This window comes from Triturus cristatus, chromosome 10 (genome assembly GCF_964204655.1).
Source record: "Triturus cristatus chromosome 10, aTriCri1.1, whole genome shotgun sequence".
Taxonomy (NCBI): domain Eukaryota; kingdom Metazoa; phylum Chordata; class Amphibia; order Caudata; family Salamandridae; genus Triturus; species Triturus cristatus.
In genome coordinates this window covers 909928800-909953825 of record NC_140593.1, presented here as the reverse complement: position 1 = coordinate 909953825, position 25026 = coordinate 909928800, and the positions used below count along the sequence as shown (strand labels likewise).

Below are 25026 nucleotides of genomic sequence, written 5' to 3'. Positions count from 1 at the left end.
TTCTGTTTATAGCACTGAGAGTCATTCTGTTCAACAAAAGGAAGTTTTGAATCAGTCTGTGAGGGAGTGCAGGGCACAGTGTCTATATCTGAAGGTAGTCCATGAAATTTTTTGACGTGACTGGAATGAATCCACCCTTTTCGTCCCTCGATCTTCACGGCTGTTCTTGTGGTCAACAGGACCAACTTGGGTGCTTTCCACCTGGGCTCCAATTGACTTTTCCTGTCGAAGTTTCTTACAAAGACAAGATTACCCGGAACAACGTCATGGGGTTTCGCCTCAGTGTTGTCGGGAAAGGCTGCAGCTACCTGTGAACGAGAAGATTGTAGTGCAGACATCAAGGAAGCCAGGTAATCTGTCAGCATATTACAGTCAACATCAGTTATTTTACGTGGTATAGGCGTCCCCCACATATTCGGTGGTCTACCAAAGATCACCTCATACGGGGATAGCCCTGTTCTAGAGTGTGCTACCATTCTCATGTAAAAGAGTGCAACTGGTAATGCTACTATCCAGTCGACACCTTTCTCTCTACATATTTTGGACAGTCTGATTTTCAGTGTCTGGTTATGTCTTTCTACGAGACCTGCTGCCTCAGGGTGTCGGACACAGTGGAACTTCCACTGATATCCCAACAAGAGTGAGACATGTTTCATTAATTCGGATGAGAAAGGCTGACCGTTATCTGAATATACAACACGTGGTAAACCGTACCGTGGGAAGAATTCTCGAACTAGCTGCTTGGCAGTAGTCGGGGCAGTGTAATCTGATACGGGATACGCCTCTGTCCAACGGGAGAGAGCGCAGACAACTACGAGGACATATTTGAATCCTCGACAACGTTCCATCTGAATATAATCCATCTGGAGGACTTCAAAAGGATGGTCAGGAGGCTGAAATCCACCCTGCTCTACGGAAACACTCTTTCCTGGATTAAACTGACAACATATCATACAGGTACGAACTTTTTGTTTAGCTGCTGCTCGTAAATGTTTGTTGAACCAAATGTGCTGAATGCTGTCTAGCATAGCCTTCTCTCCTAAATGTGCTGGACTGTGAACTGTAGCTATAATGGCTTGAACCATGGAATCAGGGAGAAACCATACAGATTTCTCCTTCGTCATCCATCCTTGATCTGTCTGGATCCCTCCTAGTTCAGCCCACTTCTTTATTTCTTCTGCTGTGGCATGTGTCTGTATGTCAATTACGTCAAGTGTGGGATCCTTAATCGTCATACACTGTGTTGGTGTCTGAACTATTGGCTTTGTCATGTCTAATGTGCGATTCTGAGCAGTCTGTTTAGCTGTTCTGTCAGCTAAATCATTGCCTTGAGAAATGGTATCAGTAACCTTCGTGTGTGCTTTACATTTCATAATCGATATAGCAGTGGGTAAATGTATTGCGTCTAACAAAGCATGAATGAGGGGCCCGTGCTGAATGTGGGCACCATGGGACGTTAGATAACCTCTCTCTCGCCACAGCACGCCGAAGTCGTGTACAACTCCGAATGCATAACGTGAGTCAGTGTATACATTAACTTTTTTATTTGTGGCTTGAATACAGGCTTGCGTTAGAGCAATAAGTTCTGCTGCTTGGGCTGACAGAATATCTATACAATGTGTCTCAATAACTTCAGTGTCTGTTGTGACTGCATACGCGGCCACTAAATCTCCTGTACTTGCTCTCATGCATGATCCGTCTACATACAACGTCAGGTCTGGATCTAACAATGGAACGTCTGTCAAGTCTTGTCTAGGTTTCGTCTTTATTTCAATGATTTCAACACAATCATGAGCTAGTGGGTCTGTTCCAATTACAGGTAATAGTGTAGCAGGATTCAATGTATTACACCGTCGGATCTCTATGTGTGGTTGAAACAATGTCAGTTCATAACCGGTAAGTCTTGCTATGGCCAAGTGTTGCGTTTGTGTTCGGTTCACAAGAACCTCTACTGCATGTGGTACTTGAACTGTCAATGGGTGTCCTAATACTATGGCATCGCTTTGTCTGATTGCTAAAGCTGTCGCTGCCACTGATTTCAGGCATGCAGGCAAAGCCTGAGCTACGGGATCTAATGTACTGGAAAAATAAGCACATGGCTTGCGTGATCCTGCTTGATCCTGAGTGAGTACTGACAAGGCAGTACCTTCGCGTTCTGTAACAAAGAGTGTAAAAGGTTTGCTATAACATGGTGTTGCTAAAACAGGTGCTTGACATAAAGCTTCCTTTAAGCTTTCAAAAGCTTGTGTATGTTCCTGAGTCCAAGGGAGAACAGTCGATGTGGCTGCCTCCTGTGTGGTTAACTGAATGAGTGGTTTTGCTAGAAATGCGTACTGAGGGATCCACTGCCTACAATATGAAGTGAGGCCTATGAAAGCCCGCACCTCCTTTTGTGTCTGGGGTATTGACATGTTAGCAATTAACTGGATGCGATCTGGTGTAAGCTGCCTTCCCTCCTTGGACAGCGAGTGACCAAGATAAATAACTCGCTGAACACAGAATTGCAGCTTAGAAGGGGACACCTTGTGCCCCTTGTCGGCTAAGAAATGTAAAACTGTCAGAGAAGCTTTTTCACATTCTGGCTCGCTTCTCGCGGTGATCAGCAGATCATCGACATATTGAAGCAGTGCTGTATTGTCTGGCATGTGGATACTGTCAAGTTCTCGTTTCAGTGCTTGGCTGTAAATGCTGGGGCTTTCTGTAAATCCTTGAGGAGCGCGTGAGAATTTAAAGCTGCGCCCATTTAAACTGAATCCGAACAAGTATTGGCTTTCCGGATCTATTGGGACGCTGAAAAAGGCATTCTTGAGATCAATTACAGTAAAAAATGTTGCTTCGGAATCAATTGCTGTCAACAATGATGATATATCAGGGACCACAGGGAATTGTGGTACAATACACTTGTTTAGTTCACGCAAATCAATAACCAAACGGTACACTGGTGGAGCAGTAGGATCAGTTCGTTTAAGAATCGGAATTATCGGTGAATTACATACATTGGAGTCTGTTTCTACAACTACTCCCTGGGCAATTAGCTCATCAATGATTTTCAACAAAGCCACTACAGCATCATGCGGTAACTTGTATTGTCGCATTCGTGGTAGTACCACTCCTGCTTTCAATGTAACTCGATAGGGTGTAATGTTCATGCAGCCAACATCCGTAGGGCCTTGTGCCCATAGATGTACTGGTAAAGTCTGTAGTCGGGGATCCATGTCTCTAGACACATAGTGACCTTTAAAATCACGCAAAAACAACCTTACTCCTTCCGGAGAACAACATATTATGGCTCCTAGTGCTTTCAGAGTCTTAATTCCTAACAGATTTTCTGGGCATGATTTAGTAAGCAATAAATCTGTAGTTCGTGTCAAAGGTCCTATCGTAAGTGGTAGAGGCTGTGATACTTCATTAACAATAGGTTTTCCTGAAAAACCAAGGGAAACATTTTGAGAGCCTGAGAGGGGTGCCCCTGGAACTTCACTACGTTTTATGGTTGTTCGACTTGCCCCTGTATCGAGTAAGAATTTTCTATCTTGACCTAATAATTCACTATGTACATAAGGTCCTTCTTGATCTACCGGAATCTCGATAAGCGGTAAGTCAACTTCCCTCTCTAGGCTGGTTCATGCGTAACGCTGATACTCAGGGTATTCATACTGTGCAGTCTGATACATTTGTTGTGTTGTGGTTTGTGTGGCAGTAGCAGGCAACGGTGGTGCAGCTGGCACAAACTGTATGGGTTGCTGTGAGGCTGGCATAGACTGTTGCTGAACTGGCACGGACTGTCCATGCTGCATAGCTCCTTGTTCATTCTGATCTTGTCTAACTAATCGTGGTCTCTCTTTTGCAATACCTGTAGCTATATTTCGTTTCAGGACTTGACAATCATGTACATAATGGCCTAGTTGTTTACAGTAATTGCAGGTTCCTTTTACAGGAACTGCAGAATCACCAGAATGTGTCACACCCTTTTTGTGACCATCTGCTGGTACTGTCTGAGAAACTAGCATTTTCATTTTTGTATCCTTCATGCGTTTATGCTCGTGTTCTTGTTCATCCCTAATTCTATTGTGATGATACTGTAACATTTGTAGCATTTGCGACGGAGTGTTACTTTGCCAGGTACTCTCGAATTTCAATATTCTATTCTTCACTGGAGGCAATGCATTTTCCACTAATTTTGTCACAAATAAATGTGGATATGAGTCACTACTTGCTTTTATACCACTATTTATACCAAAACATTTTTCAAATCGAGCATAATAATCGCTTGTGTCTTCATCTTGCTTTTGTTTACAGGCTGTGATTGCACCCCAATCTTCCTTTTTTGTAGTTAATAAACGTGGCAGTACCTGTACTAGTAAACCTGGTAATAGTTTAACTTTATCCCCGAGCCCCGAACCTGCAGCTCGGCCCCTTTCTTCCTCTGCTAATGCTGTCCAGTCTATCTTTTGGTCTCCCACTTCCCACTCTTTTTCTTTCAGTTTTTCATATATGCCAGCAGGCAAAAGCACCTTTAATATCGTCATAATATCAGGAAAGGTGTACTCTCCCATCAGTAACATGTCTTTAATTTCTCGGTGGAAACCCGCTGGGTCTTTGTCATGACTAGGTACTACTTTCTTCATTTCTAATAATTCCATTTTTGATATGGGTGTGTAAACAAATACACGGTGAAACTCATTGTCTTCGCCTTTTATTGGGTGCACTTCCCGTAAAGGATTTTGTCTATCCATGTAGTACGGTGCTCTTTCTCTGGGGGGCAAGGAGAGAGAATCTGGATTTACAAAAAGGACGTACTGCTTACGTGACACTAATATCTCTTTAATTAGCTTGTTACTAGAACCTCTCCATCTGTACGTGAGTAGTTCCGTTAATATATCAGGTAAAGGACCAGGGTCAGCATGTTGGCTCTTATATAATATGAGGAGTTGCTGAATCATATAGATTCCAGCTAAACGTTGTTCATCTGTACTGAGGTTGAGAAACGTGTGTGCTACGGTCTCATCACCGTATTTTTCAGGACTAATAATCCAGTGAACGGCTGATCTGGCTAATTCTTGCTCATCCATGGAATCGAGGAGGTGGTAACCCCTTCGTTCTCGTAGTATTTTATCTACGGCTTGAAACGAATGTTCAGGAGACTTCAGATTCATTACAGGCGTCGGATACGTTCTGCTATTATTTGGACATACAGAGTGTATTGGATCAGAAAAACATCTAGTATTTTCACAAGATCTTCCTCTGCCTACATAGGCTATGGTCTCTGACTGTCTTGCGGAATTCCCTGATTCGGACACTTCATCTTGCTCATACTCGTCTGTTCCCAATCTTTCTTCATGAATACGCTCTATTTCTTTACGGATTTTTCGGCACATGGCTATTATACAATTTTGCTTATCGTGTCTCCCTTCTGATATATTCTGACTCCATCTTGTAAGAATAAGCATTGCATTCGGGTCTACCCCCGGACGATCTTGATTCCTGATTACACAGTTTATGAGGAAACGTAACAGTTCCCCCTGTATCTCTACTTTCTGGAATTCCATAGTTCTGTTAATACATCCTGGATCTCGTCCTGTTTGAACAAAATGATATATGTTATCCAGATGCGTAGTCATTCCTGGTAACCTTGCTAAATACTCTGCGGCTCGTCTAATACGTAATGATGCCAGGACCATTTCGTCCTCTTTACCAACCACCGGGTCATATCTACAATTTACAAGGAGTTCCTTAAGCGTACGTTCATTTACGAACTTAGGTGTACGTGAATGTGCTGACTCTTGAAAGACAAGTTTATTTATTCTAGGTGGTGTAAAAGTACTGCTAGCACCTCCCGTGGCCCTATCTGGGGCGTCGGGTGTGAATGGATTCGTTGAACGTGACACAGCAACTATGGGTGTCGATACCCCTGTAGAGTCGACTGCGGAGACAGATGCGGAAACAGATGTGCTTGCCGAAGCTTGCGTCGGGACTTGCTGTTGCACGGGGACAGATACCTGATCCTGACGTTGAACCCCTCCGCCAGACGGTCTATGTGGTGTGGCGTTAGCATACTCGGGAGCTGCGTCATCTAGATATGAGGAAAGAAAAACATCTTCTGCGGTTCTGGGATGCCCCTTTGGATGTACCTTAATTGGAAATAATGGGGGTGGCAAGTCTTTTGGCACCTCCGTAACAGCCTTAGGTAGTCCTTCGGCTAGAAGGGGATACATACCATTCATAAGAGCATTTCTTTGTCTATTCACTTGTTCTGATTTCACTCGGATACCTTCCTCAATTAATAGATTTTCTTGAACTTTATTTGAACTTACTTTACTCCTCTCTTCTTGTCTACGTGCTTTTTCTGTTCGTCTATGAGATTCTTTACGCCATAACTCAACAGCGTCTTTCTGTGACTGTCTGACCTTTCTTTTCCATAACTCTTCCTCCACTTTCATGATGCACTCTGCATCCCAGGTTCCCGCTATGGGCCACCTTTGACTTTCTGGTAATCCTTTGGTATAATCTACCCATAGATCAAGAAACAATATGGCATCTAAGCCATGTTTATGGTACATGAAATGTCCTGGAGTGTCTCTAGGAGGAATAGGAACTGCTTCTTCAAGCACCCCTTTTCTGGTAGTAATCTGTCTTAACTTCGAGAAGAGCGGCATATTGACAACCGATCTGATACTTACTCTTGAACTTACTTAATACGAGAAACACAATAATGAACAGTGAACAATGAACAGTCATTCATACCACAATATGCAAGACATTTTCTGAATACTTTAAACATTAAACATTAAACATTATAACAATGATCGACAATGATGACAGTCTGCCTAACTAATCACCACGCTGAATTCTTGACAGTAACTGAATACTTCGGAATACTTGATATACTGCTAAACAGTACATATACACTGCTAAACAGTGCAGACCGGATTTGTGTACCCAAATCCGTCTTGACCGGCACAACCTATGTGCGCGTCAACACGCCTCCTCGGCGATGGTACTCACCGAGTAGCTCCTTGAAACGGAAGGCCTCAGAGAATGGACAGGACTCGATAACTGCGGACATCGGACCCTCTGGACGTCGGAATTTCGGAAAACCTGGTGGGCCTCTGTATACCTCGGATCTTGCTCTCTCAGCTAGGCTCTGGTCGGGATACTTCGCACTTCTCACCGCCTCGTCTGGGTTGATCGCAGCCTCAGTCGCCCCCGCTTGACCGGAGGGAGCTTACAGGAAATCCTGCTGGTACGCGTTTATGGTCCGTCCAGCTGTGGCAGGAGACCGGGCCTGCAACGCACCGCCGGCGCGTGAGATGAGAAAGTGTCCCTGTTCGGGCGCCATTATGTGGTAAATAAAATAAATATTACCGGACTGAATTTCATGCGGAATCTTAAAATAAAGTAAAATAACTCAAAATAACAAGAGGCAGAATCCGTGGTATAAGAGGTTTCTAATGGGCTTTATTCCATTCAAAATGGCCGACTCGAGTCGCGGCCCTCAGGTTCCGTCACCACGAAGGTTCAGGAAGTGAAGTACAATAATTCATTAACAGACATGTATTTTTATAATAAGTTCATTACAATGAAACGAATGTAGAAGGCGTAACATTTGATAAGAAAAATGACGTAACAGTGACATAATCGAAACTAGGCGTAATAAGGAATAAAAGAAACATGATTGGTTAGAATTATCAGACATAGGTGGATCTATAAGATAATACTTGGCATAGATGCGCGCGCGGCAGCATGACGTGTAATTGACGTGCAACTAGGGGGTGAAGGGGACTTGACATTTAGCTCTACATGTGGAGACGAGAAGTCTGGGGTCAAGTCATCCTAATCCCAAATCATATCTAACATCCTATGTTTAAAGAACTATGTTATCCACAAGGAAGGACTCTCGGACAGAATCTATTCTATACTGACTGTGTGCGTGTACAAGCGTCTAAGTGTCTATATGAGATGCGAGGGGCAGAAAACTTTCCATGGCAACAGGGCTATGAATCACTTGCAGGAGGACGGAAAGGCTGAGTCCTCTGCTTGTGAGCGAAAGGAAATGTTTACCTAAATCACTGGACAGGAATGCATCGGCTGGAGAGCAAAATAGATAATTCGAAGGTGAAATACAGCTTCTTGGCAGACAGGCGAAAACTGGCCGAGGCAGGCACCGTTAGCTGCACAGGGAGTAGGACAAAGTTCATGGATACAGATGCGAGCTCAAGCTGAAGCTGTCAGAGACAGAGAGCAGGGAAAGGCTTTGAGGACAGAATCGGGCCTACTCGCCTGAACTGTAAAAATGAAGTAACTTAGCCATATAAAGTCGGTGGCCTTTCATACTTAGGAATCAAATATCCAGCCCATTGATGGCGGATCTGACAGAGAACATGTTGACGGTAGACACACATATGTTTGCGTCTTAGAAACTGGAACTGGAGGGAACATACATGTACTTGTAACATGCATATAGAACCGTTGGGGTCCAAGATAGGGGACATAACTGATCAGGAAAATCCACATTTCCACAATACAGTGGTGAGAGGATAGTGAGGTAAAGTCCCCGGCCACCTCCTTGCCTCTGCCTTCATCTCACTCCGCAGCGACAGCAGCTCAGGTTTGCTTACTTGTCCAGCTATCATTGGATTCTAGGGGTTGGCGGGGGGAGAGAAAAAGGAGCCAGGAGAGAGGAAAAAAAAGTGTCAGAGCTCTGTCGGAGGGATGCTCTCTCCTGGCTCCTTTTTTTAAAGTGGAAGCGAGATGCTTTTTATTTTTGCATCGCGCTTTCATTTTAAAGTGGAAGCGAGATGCAAAAATAAACACGCGGCACCAGGTCTCCTTTTTTGTCCGGCCCAATCGGGCTGGCGCGTGCAAGGCAGCGTGACGAATCTTCTGATAAGAAACTTCGTCACAACAGCCGTAATGCAGGCGATCCTGTCCGGGTGGGCGGACAAAAAAGCCAAAGGAAACCAACGAAAAACCCTCCTTTCCAATGGGAAGCCAGCGTTTACCATAAACGCTGACGCTACCCAATGGAAATGAGGGGCGGGGCTTCGAGTCCACTTCTGAAACTCTTCACGGACCATAAATCTCGCCGAGCAAGCTGCTCATGTGCTCAGCCACGCTAGTCAAGACCAAAAAGGTGGCGCATTATCGGTACGCCCCTCAAGGGCAGCCCTCTTGAGAGAGTGAAAGGGCGTTGTATGGACCCCGAAGACATCTCATGCAGGCAGGTGCAGTCACTCACTGACCCACCTGCAGTATCAGCAATTACCAAAAACAGCACTTAAAAACTAATGAACCTTTCCAAAAAAAGCAGTTTTTAAAAGTGGCATGAGCAGTGATGCTGTACAATTCCTGCTGATGCACTTTTGGTTTATGATCTGGAGCTTCTTAGAAAAAGTATCTTTTCTAATACATTACACAAAATGTGCTATACTATTGGAAAAACCCTTTGTCGACAGACTAACTATTTAAAGGCATGCAGTATTCCATCTTGGAATGTTTTGAAAAGCTGTCATCCACAAACAAAGTGAAAATGCAAGTTAAATTCACATCTTCATTTCGTCAAAACAAAGGTCTGTGATTGGGTAATAATTGCATATAAAATAAATTTTAAAGTGCTACATAAGTTAACTATAATGCTCATAAGCGCAGCTTCTCAGAATGAGGAAAGCTTCGTCTGATTTATTATTGGCAAGTCTGGCTTATCTATAGTTACTGCATCTAGTGGCTTTGCAAGAATCTGGGTCTGCTTAAGATTTATCCTCATACTTCCTAGTTGTTTGTATATCTTTGTCGGAATCAAATAACAGATGATCATGGGAAAGCCACCTATCTTCAGAACAAAAGATGTTTTACTTGCTCTGTTAATGTTGTCCTTCTATTGTGCTTTTTCAGGTTGATGATCACAAATTCAGCGCCCATCGCATTGTGCTTGCTGCCTCTATTCCCTATTTTCACGCTATGTTTACCACTGACATGATGGAATGTAAACAGGATGAGATTGTAATGCAAGGGATGGACCCTGGGTAAGTAAAGTGTTGATTGTGCCCCATCCCAGGCTAGTCAAGGGCCTGGTTCTAGCAAGTCAGTGCCTAGGACAATACAAAGTCTTCACTATAGACAAAGTCTTTGTATTGGAAGAACAGCTTTGGTAGTTATTTAGATGTTGGTTAAGCTACTGTTCTGTTCAGCCACATGCTTGTATAGTCTTTAAAGGAATACATTCCGCTCTACATGTTAAAAGCAAAAAGAACAATTGATGGACAGAATGCAGAACAATGGCATACATTCACCTCAGTACAGAGCTCTGGGCCTAAATATATCGTTGCCATTCCATTTTGAACCCGGCCATATGCAAATCAGTCTTGACCCGGGTCCCTATGAGAACAGTCCAGCCCGAATTGCCAGGCCAGGTCCTCCCTCGATGGTAAACAAGCATCCGAGGACTGGTTTTGGGGTTTCACCGCTCATCAGTCATGGAAGCTTGACTCCACTGGCATGGAGAGCGCAGGACCCACATCTGGGCATAACCGTCCCACTCGGGGTGACAAACGCAAAAAGAACAATTGATGGACAGAATGTAGAACAATGTCATACATACACTCCAGTACAGAGATCTGGGCCTAAATCCATCGTTTTTTTGCTCCCCATGCCATTCCAGTTTGAACCCAGCCATATGCAAATCAGTCTTGACCCTGCTCCCTATGGGAACAGTCCAGCCAGAACTGCTAGGCCAGGTCCTCCAAACTGGGGTGGCACGGTGAGCAAAAGAACGATGATTTAACCCAGATCGCTTGACTGGGGGTGAATGTTTGATTTGATCTGCATTCAATCCATCATCTGTGTGTCTTTTGCTTTCTCGTCCTAAGTGCTCCGGGTATGCCCAGACTTGGGTCCTGGGCTCACAATGCCACTGGATTCATGCTAGCCTGGCTGATATGGGGTCATGCTCAGAAACTGGTCCCAGGATGCTTGTTTCCATTCCAGGGAGGATTTGCATATGGCTGGGTCCAAACTGTGGTGGCATGGTGAGCAAAAGAATGATGGATTTAACTCGGATCTGTTCACTGGGGGTGAATGTTTGATTTGCTCTGCATTCTGTCCATCATCTGTGTGTCTTTTACATGTTAAATACATCAGGTTTTGTTGGCACAGGGAAATTAAACATGAACATCATGAATTTTTTGGGAGACAAGGGCCGCAGATCATTTGTCTAGCATTCCTTTCCTGTTTTTTTAAAGCATCCACCTACCTATGTCTGCTTTTTAAAAATGGAGCACATTGGAGAAAACCACAATTTCTGCTGCCCTTGCAGTTTTAAGAAGCTAGACAGGTACTTGCATTTCAGATTATATTCCTGGATTATCCTGGATTGCTTTAAAAATATTTTTCCGTGGTTCAGACATGTAAATCCAAAACTTAGTTTTCGAGATTCACTTGAATCGAGAGTCTTCTTTGTCAGCAAGTATAAACGATTGTGGTTTTTTCTATTGACAGTGTCCTGGGAGCTGTAGGTCAAGTTAATTATAAATAACAGAGTTTAAATGTTTAAACGCTTACATCCTTCAAATAATGTTTATATGTTGTGTCATAATTGTTTTCCTCTCTAGTGCACTAGAAGCCTTGATCAATTTTGCCTACAATGGACACTTAGCAATAGATCAGCAGAACGTGCAGTCCTTGCTGATGGGTGCAAGCTTTCTCCAGCTGCAGAGTATCAAAGATGCGTGCTGTTCTTTCCTAAAAGAAAGGTAAGTTAGTCAAACTCCGTGTACAACACCGAAAGTTTAATCGCGCCCAGAGTGCAGCGTTTACTGTTCCTTGGAGTATTCACACCACTCTTGCATGCAGCAGACTACTGAAGCTACTGCCTCATAAATTTTAAGATGCGTCTCCAAACATTCTCTAGTACTGTACAGCCACTCAACTTGTTACATTTATATTGACTTAAAATAAAGAAGTGGCATTTCGATTTTTCAAAATGGTAGAAGTATTATGAGTCGTATATTGCAAAGCTAACTGGATAGCATAAATAAGCTCTATATACATATGAATTGTTGTAGTTTTTTAAACTTGTTTTTTAACATTACATTCAGACTATTAAAAAACATAATTTTAAGATTGCACGGTCTTAACTGGATCATTTAGGAATTAGAGTGCATGTGAAAAAAGCCTTCTCTCCATGACTATATCATAAACATCCACCAAGTCATGGTTGGTTCCATTTGATTAAGTTGGTGCCGTAATCACTTAATTTTAGTTTATCTTGGAGATTCATGTCAAAGCCTTATGGTTTTATATTAAATTTTTCATGTATCTCTTATGTTCAACCCATACATTGCCCCTTTCTTTCCCGCTAATGCACCTTTTCCCTTTTTCTGTTACTTTTACTAACTTTTTTAGGTCGAGCCTGGGCGAGATCTTGGGTGTAATCGAGCTATGAAGGTATCCCAGGTGGAGGTTGGTGTTACAACTAGTAAAAATGGTTTTACATCCCCCGAGTTATTAGTCTTCCCCCTGCCCTGCCCTGACCTCTTATGTCGTGGTACTTGCTGAGATGCCCACCCTAAAATGAGAGCTCAGAGAAGACTATCCCAGTTTAAGGAACAAAGTGAGCCTCCGGTTGTCCCAACTGTGTGACGAAGGGCGATATCTGGCTAATAGGCTCATCATGGCCCAGAGGGTTGAATGGGTAGGGACCAACTCCTAAAACCTCTATAAGGACTGTATTGCTATCAATTTTGGTTGTTCTCAAGCCATTTCAATGGTTCAGAATCGTGCTATGCAATTAGGCCGTACTTCTGTTATCCAGGCTTTCCCCTTGGATATTTTTATCACTCGCTGACAGCCCAAATTTAACCGTCGTCTAGTGATAGCATTAAAAGTGCATGCAGTGGTGTCATGAGACCACTTGAGGTTACTGATTTCGTTTTGCGTATCTAAAATAGATTCAAGGTTTTGGGGGCAGACCCACTCGACTGACTGCATTGTTCCAATTATGAGTTGCAGCCTACTGCGTTAGGGCTAGGGACTGGGGTATGTAGGGTGTTACTCCAGATAGTAGCTCAAGGGGTCCTGCTGATCGAGGTACATTGCAGTCATAACCTTGATGGCCAGTTTATTAGGCCTGTCGGCAGGAAAGAATACAGTGGAATACTCACCATGGAGAAGTAGAGTTGATGACTGCCAATGCGTGTAAATCTTACCAGTGCAGTGAATGATCCTTGCAGCATTATTGACACCATAGAAATTCATGTAACTAACATAGATGCTGCAGTTAATAGTAAAAGTAATGATCCTGACTGGCTGGTGTTTCTTAGATCATTTGACATAATATTCCTACAGGAGATGTGGGTTGCGAAGGGCTCCTTTTAGCTGGATGGTCACAAATCATACTTTAATCATGCTGTGCCCTCATTAAGGGGATGCCCAAAGGAAGGCCTATTGTCTCTGGTCTTCCTTTCTGTATATTGCAGAACTAAGCATATCGCAATAACCTTACCCAATGTGCAAGCAATTCCGTTCAGTTCTCCAATGGTTGGTTGTTTTATTCTGTAAATGTTTTCTAATGGTCATACTTTTTGTGAATTACTTTCAACTCTTTGTGTCCAACTTCTGGACATTGATACCCATGGTATTGCAAGAGCTGGTTTTATGCTAATGGGAGATTTTAATACTCATACCTGCTCGTATTTCTTCATCCCTTGTGACCAAGTGTACAATGACAAATCACTGCATCTTTAGCATAGCCAAGCGAGCGCTTTTCTGAATAATTTCCCTGCGCAATTTAATCCGAAGTGTTTTGTGACTAAAATATTTCAAAGCGCTGATTGAAGTTTTGCTCCCACATTTATCGGACGTGGCTTACACTCCATAATAGAATATATTTTTATTTCTGTATCGTTGCAGGATTTTATAGATTATTTTGATATCAATGTTTCTGGTTTTAGCGACCACAACTGTATTTGTCTGTATCAAGGATCTATTTGTATGAGCCTCTGTATGGGGTATGCTCTTTTAGTCAGGTGGTAAGGTGACTGAACAGGGATGAAGATTAAGTTGGTGAAAGATTCCCCTGAGGATTTGTTAAAACATCTTGACTTTGATTTGTGTGAGCTCAGTGTGTCTTTTTGAATGCTTAATTAGATTAGTCTTTCACTCTGCCCTAAACAGGTAGAGAGTAGTATTCCCTGCTGGTTCAATAAAGAGTGCTCAAATGCACACAAATGATTAATGTGCGCTTTCAAAGCTCAGTCCAAAGACCAATTTCTAATAGCTAACTAATGCAGTGCATGTAAGTAGGCTCTCGATCTGAGGAAGAGCGCACTTAAGGAGCAAGCCCGGGCTGATCACATGGAGGCATCACTTAGGGCTGATAGTAATTCATTTTAGGAAGTTATTCACCCTTTATTTAATGATCATGGGGCCCTTACCATTTCTTCACATATTCTTCCTGAGAAGTGGATCGAACATTTTGAGGGGGTTTATAATTCTCTGGATAGTGGTGTTCCCCCCCCCCCCCCCCCCAAACCCCCCCCCCACCGAACCCTCACCATTATCCACTTACTTCTGCAACTCAACAATTGATGTTGAAGAGGTTATTTTTTCTATTGGACATATGACAGGTCATAAGTTCCCTTGTCCCAATGAGATCCCTGCCGATCTGTTCAAGTTGTCATCCAGTCTTTGGGGTCCAATCTTAACCTGTATGTCTAATCTAGCAGTACGTATAGGACTCCAACATTTGTGGTCTCAATCCATCATTATCCCCATATATAACAAGCATTTACAATGCAATGGTCTCGGCATTGTTAAAGTTAGAGCTATTGGCATTGCTCATGACATTATTTTTGTTTGTTTTTGTTTTTAAAACATTTAAAGAAACGGCATTGTTATTTACAATGTCAATAGCTTAATCTCTCTCAAATGCGAGACCTATTGCATTTGCACCCACACACAGAGCCACACACACAAAGCCACCCACACACACACAGCCACCCACACAGAGCTATTCACATAGAGCTACCTGCACACAAATAGAGCCACCCACACAGAGTCACCTACACACACACACGCAGTTACCCACACACAGACAGAGCCACCCACGCATAGAGCCACCTACAAAAAAAGCCACCCACACAGAGGCACACACACATAGAGCCTACCACACACACACACAGATCTTAGAGTGGCTGTTGGGGAAATCAGGGACTAAAGACGTGAAAGACTAAATACCGCTCACCTAGGCCGGTATCCCGCAACACTCGCTCCAGCTGCGGGAAGGTAAATTTGGGCAGCTCCAGCAGCGTCCCGTACCGCTCCAGGAATGAGCAGACCACCGCGAAATCCGGCAAGGAGCCCGGGCAGGTGACTTCTTCCACGGGCGCCTGCGTCTCCGCTGCCGCCATTATGGACCTGCTGGGGAAAGAGTTAAAAATCATGCACATGGCAAAATGAATGCACAAGTAGTCTACATATTCGCTGTCATAAAAGCCAAGGTTGTGCAAAACTAAACTACAGAGCAGGTTCTTTGCTCACTTAAAGATTGAACCGTACCTTTCAGTTAAACAGCAAGTCAGGATACAGTGACAAGTTAAGGTACACGTGACTACACAAACGAAGATGCTGTGGAGGAGGCAAAAATATAACAGCTGAGGGAGATATGGACAATAGAAAATAGATAATCGACAGTTTTGACACGTTAAGTATAAAGCAACATGGCCATACAGGAAAAAGATAGTAGGTTTATGGTTATTTGTATACAGCTTGCTCTTACGAGGCCTATTGGCACTATTCTGGTTAGTTGGTATGTATGTATTACTCACAAGGCTGTCAGTTACCCTCGTGCTAAAGAAAGGGTTAAATAAGTCATGAGAATAAAGATGTGTGCATCGTCTGCATGTAAATAGTAGTTAAAGCCAACATCTTTGTATATATATCCCCAAGGACCACTTTAGATTTCAACTGGACAGATTTTGTGGGTTGTATAATGCGCATGTGCAATAAAATGTCATAAAATATTGCATGGGCGATTAATTTGGGAAAAGCAGACAGGAGCATCCAAAGAGCAGGACTAAGTAGATTAACGATAAAGGGCATGTGGACAATTTTGTGAACCAGTGCGTCGGTAGAGTTTGTGAGATGTTAAGGGTGGGGGGGGAAGATGTCTGAACCCCCAGAAAAAGAGGAGTACTTTGGAATTAAATGAACGTGAGAATGGAAAGGCGAATCCGGCGCTTCACGAAATATCAAAAGTACACAGCTCCTTAAAGAGATAAGTAAATTGACCTTTCCCAGTTTTTGGTGCAGTCACGTGACTCTGCTTTACCTATTTTAAGGAACACATTTTTACATTACATGCAACATACGCAGAGTGTTCTGAAAGAACTGAAAGCTGATAATTTCATATCAGCTATAAAGGACTGGGGAAGAGAAAATCACTCCACATAAATACAACGGGCACTACAACGTGTCTCCGTGCTAAACACACGCCTTATCTGCGTCCTAATTTCACAGAAATATGTATATCTGGTAAATAATTAGATTTGCAGCAAGTTAAAGCAATACTGCTTTCTCACTTACATTTGAATGCTATAAAAAAAAGATAAAATAAACATGAATTAACACCTATGTTAAAAAAAAAAAAAATAAGTCTGCTCCTATTAATTAAGCACTAATCACTCTGAAACATCAACGCCAAAGGGCTTGGGCCCTGGTCGTCCTTGAGCATGCAGGACTATTGGTGACAGCACTTAGAGCTCGAAAACTCTCGAGGACCCTCTGCACCCTCAGTCAAAGACCCCTCTAGTTCTCACCTTCGTTTAACAGCGACCGGTTCGATGCCCTTCACAAGCAGCAGCAGAAGAAACATAGGCCGCCTCCCACAACGGAATTGCAGGCGAACACCCGCCCCTCTCCACAGCAGGGGTCAGAAAGAGAGCACTGCACCGATTGGTTCAAAACCTGTCAATCAAACATAAAAAAAACAACAATCACGGTAAGACCCTTCCCCGATTCGTTCCAAAAAGCACGTAAACAATGTGACACGATACTTTGCGCGTGATTAATGGAGGCATGTTAAATTTAATTTTAAAAATGAAGGGGGTAAAAAGCCCTAATGCGTTTATGTGTTCGCAGAAGGAGGTATTTAACGAATTTCATTTTCTTTAAAACAAGTTTCTTGTCCATTGGCGAAAAGTCACTTCTCTAATTTAAAGAAACCGACCTATTGCAATGTGGCCGCGCAATTCTTACCACAGTTCTTACTCTATTGCTTTGCATACTAGTCTTTTGATTCTCACAGGAAATAGTTCCTGTGATTTGCCGTCCAAAGTGTTTCCGGGTTGGCGTACATGTGGATGTTTGTGGCTGTCCTGATGCTAGAACGGCTATTAGTAGACCCTGCTGCTCGCTAGTGAGGAGCAGCAAGAGGAAAACCAGAAAGTAAGTCTACTTTTGTTGCCCTTCCAACTCGATCAAGCTCCCAATCTACAAAACTAAAGAAGACCTGTGAAGTGAGACTTTGTCAAGGTGGTGTTTGGTTTTATGGCAAAAGTTTTCAAACATTTTTGTTCTGAACTCCTCTAAACAAAATGTTTTGAATTTGAGCCTCCTTCGAAACATAATGGCAAGGGTTGGGTAAGCGGGAAGAGCAGGACTTAGCGAACAACAAGCACACCACTGCCTTTCTCCGAGGCGAAGCAGAAATGCCTCGGAGAAAGGCAGCGGCGATTTCGGATTCGGGGGCGTGTTCTCCTCTTGCCATTGGCTGGAGGAGATAATTAGATTTGTTGAAAAAAACACGCCCCCGAATCCGAAAAGGACGGGGCCTGATCGGAGTGACGGACCTCTTCTCCAATGGCTGGCCAGCATTCAAGAGGCCAGCCAATGGAGAACAGGGGAGAAGAGGGGCGGGTTCAAGCCCCTCTTCTCCAAGTCATTAAATCTCGGATCGAGACTGCGCAAGCGCAGCCTTCGAGCCGAGACCTAAAAAGGGCTCTAGAGCTCTTCCGATCTGGTAGAGACCCATCTCTTTGATAGACTCGGTAGTTAAGGTGATGGGCAAGGTTAACTTGTCATGGGGAGAGAATGATACCATTCTTTCAGACCTGAATTTTGGGCTTTGCCTGGGATTAGGCACATGTGAACAATGCCTAAATATTTTCTTGTTAATTAGCTAGTATACAGTGGTGAAACTGTAGTCTTAGTTCATCGCATTTATGGATCTATCCTCTGCCTTGACAGAGTGAATAGATCCAAATTATGGCAGATCTTATAGGACATGGATTGGACACAGTTATTGTCGATTTCGTTAGTGAGCTGCAGAGGCATATGAGAGCAGTTATCCTATATTACACGGACAGGTTCTGTACTAGCCCCTTTTGTCTGAAGAGTGGAGTAAGGCAGGGATGTATTATGGCCCCCTTTTGTTCACTCTGTATGTGAATGATCTGGGGCCAGGTCGCTAGATAAACATGTTGACTGTCCATGGGCAGGTTCCCGCCAGATTCCAGCACTGTTATATGCAGATGGTACTGTTTTGCTGGTGAGAACTGCCTTGAGTCTCCAGACGCTGCTTGGTGGATTTATTATGCACATCAACAGCCTTGACCTCAATCAATCAATCATAGGCATTTGTATAGCGCACTGCTCACCCGGAGGGTCTCAAGGCGCTGGGGGGGGAACGCTACTGCTCGAACAGCCAGGTCTTGAGTTGCTTCCTGAAGGCGAGATGGTCTTGCGTTGTCCGGAGGTGGATGGGGAGGGAGTTCCATGTCTTGGCTGCCAGGTAGGAGAAGGATCTTCCTCCGGCGGTGGCTCTGCGGATGCGGGGCACGGTGGCGAGAGCGAGGCTGGCGGAGCGGAGCTGGCGGGTGGGCTTGTGGAAGGTCAGGCGGCTGTTGAGGAACTTGGGGCCCAGGTCGTGGAGGGCCTTGTGTGCGTGGGTGAGGAGTCGGAACGTGATTCTTTTGTTGACGGGGAGCCAGTGCAGGTCTCTCAGGTGTCCGGAGATGTGGCGGTGTCGGGGGATGTCCAGGATGAGTCGTGCTGAGGCGTTCTGGATCCGTTGGAGTTTCTTCTGGAGTTTGGCGGCGGTGCCGGCGTAGAGGGCGTTCCCGTAGTCCAGCCGACTGGTGACGAGGGCCTGGGTGACCGTCTTCCTGGTCTCGGTGGGGATCCACCGGAAGATCTTTCGAAGCATGCGCAGGGTGTTGAAGCATGAAGACGAGACGGCGTTGACTTGTCTGGTCATCGAGAGGGAGGAGTCCAGGATGAAGCCTAGGTTGCGTGCGTGGTCCGTTGGCTTGGGGGTGGCTCCCAGGGCGGGGGGCCACCAGGAGTCGTCCCAGGCGGAGGGTGATGATCCCAGGATGAGGACCTCCGTCTTGTCTGAGTTCAGTTTCAGGCGGCTGTTCTTCATCCATTCGGCGACGTCTTTCATCCCTTCGTGTAGGCTGGCTCTGGCGGCGTCCGGGTCGCTGGTGAGGGAGAGGATCAGCTGGGTGTCGTCGGCGTAGGTGATGATCTTGAGGTTGTGTTGACGTGCGATGGTGGCGAGGGGGCTCATGTAGACGTTGAAGAGGGTGGGGCTGAGCGATGACCCTTGTGGAACGCCACAGATGACTTCGGTGGCCGCTGACCGGAACGGGGGGAGGCGGACTCTCTGGGTTCTTCCGGCGAGGAATGAGGTGATCCACTCCAGGGCCTTCTCCTGGATGCCGGTGTTATTCAGGCGCTGTACCAGGGTGCGGTGGCAGACCGTGTTGAACGCTGCGGAGAGGTCCAGGAGGATGATGGCCGCAGTTTCCCCGTTGTCCATTAGGGATCTGATGTCGTCTGTGGCTGCGATGAGGGCGGTCTCCGTGCTGTGGTTGGCTCGGAAGCCGGATTGCGAGTGGTCGAGGGATCCGTTGGTCTCGAGGAAGGCGGCTAGCTGTCTGTTGACGGTCTTCTCGATGACTTTGGCAGGAAACGGGAGGAGCGAGATGGGGCGGTAGTTCTTGAGGTCGGAGGGGTCTGCAGTTGGTTTCTTCAGCAGGGCACTGATCTCAGCGTGTTCCCAGCACTCCGGGAAGGTGGCGGTGTTGAAGGAGGCGTTGATGATGTCGCGGAGGTGGGGTGCGATGATGTGGTCGGCCGTGTTGAAGATGTGGTGTGGGCAGGGGTCCGTAGGGGATCCGGAGTGGATGGTGTTTATTGTGCGTGTTGTGTCTTCGGTGCTGACTGGGGTCCAGGTGCGGAGGGTGGCGGTGGGGGGCATCGGTTCGGGGTTGGTGGGCCGAAGCTGTTGTGAATGTTGGCGATCTTGTCGTGGAAGAAGGCTGCGAGGGAGTCGCAGAGGTCTTGCGAGGGAGTGATGTCATTGTTTCCGGCGTCGGGGTTGGAGAGCTCTTTGACGATGCTGAAGAGTTCCTTGCTGTTGTGGGTGTTGTTGTCCAGTCGTTCCTTGAAGGCTGTCTTCTTTGTGGCGCGGATCAGTTGGTGGTGTTTGCGGGTGGCGTGTTTGAGGGCCGTCATGTTGTCTGTGGTCTGGTTGGTGCGCCAGGTGTTCTCCAGGGAGCGGCAGTTCTTCTTGGAGGTGATGAGCTCGTCGGTGAATCAGGAGACTTTCTTGCTGCCGTGTCTGCTGGGGGGGTTCTTCTTCAGTGGTGCGAGGGCGTCTGCGCAGTTGGTGGTCCACTGTGTGAGGTTGTTGGCGGCTTCGTTGGGGTCCGTTGAGCTGGTGGGGGGGTTCTGGCTGAGGAAGGTGGTGAGCTGGTCGCCGGTGATCTTGTTCCAGCTCCTGCGGGGGGCTTGTTGAGGGTGGTGGTGGGTCGTCGTTTTACTGAAGCTGAAGTGGACGCAGCTGTGGTCAGTCCACTGGAGATTGGTGGAGTGGCTGAAGGTGACGTATTTGCTGGATGAGAAGACTGGGTCAAGCGTGTGGCCGGCGTAGTGGGTGGGGGTGGTTACCAGTTGCTTGAGTCCGAGGTTGGCCAGGTTGTCCAGCAGAGCAGTGGTGTTGCGGTCCTTGTTGTCCTCCAGGTGGAAGTTGAGGTCCCCCAGGAGGATGTAGTCGGTGGAATTGATGGCGTGCGGGCTGACTAAGTCTGTGATGTCTTCGCTGAACTGTGTGCGTGGTCCCGGTGGTCTGTAGACGAGGGTGCCTCTGAGCGTGGTCTTGGAGTCGGTGTGTATCTGGAAGTCGAGGTATTCGGCGGAGGTGAAGGTGTCATCGGAGTCGGTCGTGATGCGGATGGTGTTCTTGTGGATGATGGCGATGCCTCCTCCTGTCTGGTTGACGCGGTCCTTCCTGGTGATTTTGTAGCCTTCTGGGACGGCGATGGCGACGTCGGGCGCTGAGGAGGCGTTCATCCAGGTTTCCGTCAGGAAGGCGATGTCTGGTGCTGTCGAGTCGAGGAGGTTCCAGAGTTCGACGGCATGCCTGTGAACAGAGCGGGTGTTGAGCAGGATGCACATCAGGTGTTTGTTGCTGGGGCTCGGTTTAGCAGGTGCGGTGTTGGGTCGGAGGCCGGTGAAGCGGCAGGTCAGGCAGGTGAAGGGTCCGTGGGTGCGTCTCGGGGTGGCTCGGTAGCAGACGGTGTTTCCGCCGGCGTTGAGTGCGTGGAGGGTTTTGGCGTCGTAGATGTGCAGGGTGTGCTGGCGAGGACCAGGGGGTCTGGCGCTGGGTGCGGTCCAGGCGCGGACGAGCGCAGACGGGCTTACCTTTGGCGCACCTTCGGCGCTCAATCGGCGCTCCCGCTGCGCGGACGCTCTGGGGGCGTCATAAGTAAGGAGCCGGGAGGGAGGAGCAGCTGGGTGGCGGGAGCGGGGCGGCGAATGGAATCACAGGGGGGCGGGGCCGCAGGGAGGCAGCGGCGGGAAATTCCAAGAAGCAGCGGGAAATTCCCAGGAGCAGCCGGCAGCGAGCAAAGGAATCTGCAGGCAGGAGGCGGCAAAGGCAGGCAGGAGCGGCAGCAGTGAGTGGGGCGACCAAGCCCTGTGGAGGGCTGAGTGGTCACACTCTGTGGTCCCCTTAAGTAAGGAGCCGGGAGGGAGGAGCAGCTGGGTGGCGGGAGCGGGGCGGCGAATGGAATCACAGGGGGGCGGGGCCGCAGGGAGGGCGGGAAATTCCAAGAAGCAGCGGGCAGCGGGAAATTCCCAGGAGCAGCGGGCAGCGAGCGAAGGAATCTGCAGGCAGGAGGCGGCAAAGGCAAAGGCAGGATCGGCAGCAGTGAGTGGGGCGACCAAGCCCTGTGGAGGGCTGAGCGGTCACCTCTCTACCAATTATGGTAAATCTCAGGTAATGGTTTTGGGACCTAAGGAGACCCAATCAAGATCATTGCATGTCCAGAGCCATAAGCTCTCTAGGGTTCAGACTTATACATACTTAGGGGGTGTCTTTGGTGAGCAATCCACCTGGGTTCTATTGAAAAGGGTGCACTGATTAAAATCTATCAGGACAAATCTGTTACGGTAGCCACATTTGACGGTAACATGTGGGGATTCATAGATCCAGTGGAGCTTCAAGTGAAGGAAAATGGGTTCTGCAGGCGTCTTCTGGCGGTCCCAACCTTTACTCCTGCGTTTATGGTTCATGTGGAGTTGGTACTGCCTTACCTGTCGGACCTTATTGCCCTGCATCTCTTGGTTAAGTAAGTTACTGTTTAAGTGTAAACAGAGAATCATTTAAGCAGGGAGATACTTATGGACTGTATGCAGCTTCAAGGGTAAAGGTCAGTCAAAAGGCTGGCAGGGATACCTTTAAGTGAGGCAGACCAGCGCTGTTTGACTCACCATCTAATATTCAGGAGGCAGATATTCCCTGTACACGGAATCATTTTCTATCATGGTGTGAAGCAGAGAGAAAGAGAGAGAGAGAGAGAGATGGTGCAGAACTTTAGAAATCCTCAGTTTGACGACATGCACACATTGTAACAGGGCCAGCTGTTGAACCTTATTTGCTTAATGTAACCAACAGTCCTCATCGGTTTCTCCTTACCAGATTTAAGTTTAACCAATTTCATCTGTTGCTGTCTTTCCCTAAGCCTAGTGTTTGGAATGTGAAACTGAGCCTTTGCACATGTGATAACTTTTCTGCTCAGGATCTTGTGCAATTGATTTGTTTCTGTGGTTATTATGATATTCCAAGAAGGTCAATCTTATTGCTGCTGTTGAAATCTCTGAATCTTGTTCAGGTTAAGCCCTTTTGCATCTTCAGTTGCTTCCGAATATTGACACAACCTATGAGGCTGCGGAAGACATTTGAAACGGGTCTTGGGCAGGCATGATCTGTCTTTTATTATGCACTTTATCATTGTTACGAGATTTTGTATGACTGCACTTTACTGTGACTTGTTTTTGAATTGCCTAGATTGTTTACATATGTGCTCAATATATTTATAGCCAAGGAATGGAGAGTCAGTTGGTACCGACTGTAATGCATCCATCCTTATTGTGATGTTTTTTGCACAATATGCTTATTTTGGTTTTTTAAAAAAAATGTATGCATAGCCTAGGAATGAAAAGTGGATTTTTTTTATTTTTTATATCTGGTCTTTTTATTGATTTTATCCTAATAATATGGATGTATTCTGCTTTTATCGAATATGTATTAATATTGTGTACTTCTATGATCTAATCAGACCGAATAAAGCTCTTTTGATGATTGCGTTGTATATTAAAGAACTAATTGAACAAAAATTCCCAAGTTGCCTTCTTAATAAAGTATTCTTATTCTTTGCAAAACTAACTTTCTCTGGAATGTTTTCTTTCGTTCCAGGCTCCATCCCAAAAATTCCTTGGGTGTCCGCCAGTTTGCAGAGACCATGATGTGTGCTGTGCTCTACGACTCAGCCAACAGTTTTGTTCATCAGAACTTCGTGGAAGTGTCTATGTCAGAGGAATTCTTGGCTTTGCCATTTGAAGATGTGCTGGAGATCGTTTCTAGAGATGAACTGAATGTGAAGGCTGAGGAACAGGCATGTAGACTTGGAATTGTATTACAAACTGCATGTTTCTGTCACTTGTGCGAGTACAATGGAAGGCTAAATGACCAGAACGAAGTCTACAGGAGCAATTATTTCCATGTAGATTATCAGAAGAAATGTATTAGTCTTCCTTAAGGAAAGCTTATTTCTGTACCGCGGCTCTATGACCCCTCCTCCTTTCTTTTGCTTGTAAATAGTCTCCCTCCTTCTCACACGCTTACTCTTTCTTATACCCTTTTCACACTCTCCTGTGCTTATACGGTCATGTGTTCACTGGCTTCTTTCAGGCTTTCATTCACTCTCCCTTTTGTTCTTTTCTCCTCTTCTAACATCAGGATAACAACACTGCTATGGAGTAGGGTGGCCATAGTGAACTTGGCTACAATTCCTATTATATTAACTACTATTCAGTTTGATTCAGTTTAGTGAATCTATCGTTTACATCTTATATTCCCCAACTTTAGATCCGCAGATTAATGTACAAAATAAATATATATGATCTGTGGCAATTTAAAAAAATATATAGATATAGTTTATGGAGGGCACAGCAGGTCGCTTGAATAGTTTTAGTGTATCTGTTTATAAGAAAATGAACTGATAAGACTTGGAGGTTTTAAATACCTGTTTTCACATATTTCTTGACCTTGAGTAACTGTGCTCCCAGGTATCAACTGTTTGGTGTCAGCCAGATGCCTTACTTTACTCAGGATGTCCTATCAAAAATATCCAGGGGCACCATGTCAAGGGTGAAAGGCTAAGAATTCAACATGACTACTCCACTGTGAATTTTTTTGCACCCACTTAAAAATAGGGACATTTGCAAATATTTGGATACCTCCCATTTAATTTGGATATATTTGTTCTCTTCTCTTAATATGTCAACTACCATAGCTGCGTTTCTAATAGAGCTTCGCTTTCCAATTTCGCATTCCATGAAGTGTGTTCTGTCTCCCATGGGATGGTGCGTATCAATTTCTGATGCACCAGATTATTAAAGTGTTTGTTTAAGGCAGTTGACATACAGATACAATATGAGGCTTTCAAAAAACACGTCTTTAAT

At 45.5% G+C, this 25026-nt stretch overlaps 1 protein-coding gene across 4 annotated transcripts in view; it reads left to right on the top strand.

The window, feature by feature from the left end:
- KLHL18 (kelch like family member 18) overlaps positions 1-25026 on the top strand; it is a 244474-nt gene that overhangs the window by 76657 nt on the left and 142791 nt on the right. For all 4 annotated transcript variants that reach the window (XM_085628737.1, XM_085628736.1, XM_085628739.1 and 1 more), the window contains 3 exons: positions 9892-10022; positions 11607-11747; positions 23759-23957. In XM_085628737.1, coding sequence (XP_085484863.1) covers positions 9892-10022; positions 11607-11747; positions 23759-23957 — 471 coding nt within the window. The remainder of the gene's footprint in view (positions 1-9891; positions 10023-11606; positions 11748-23758; positions 23958-25026) is intronic.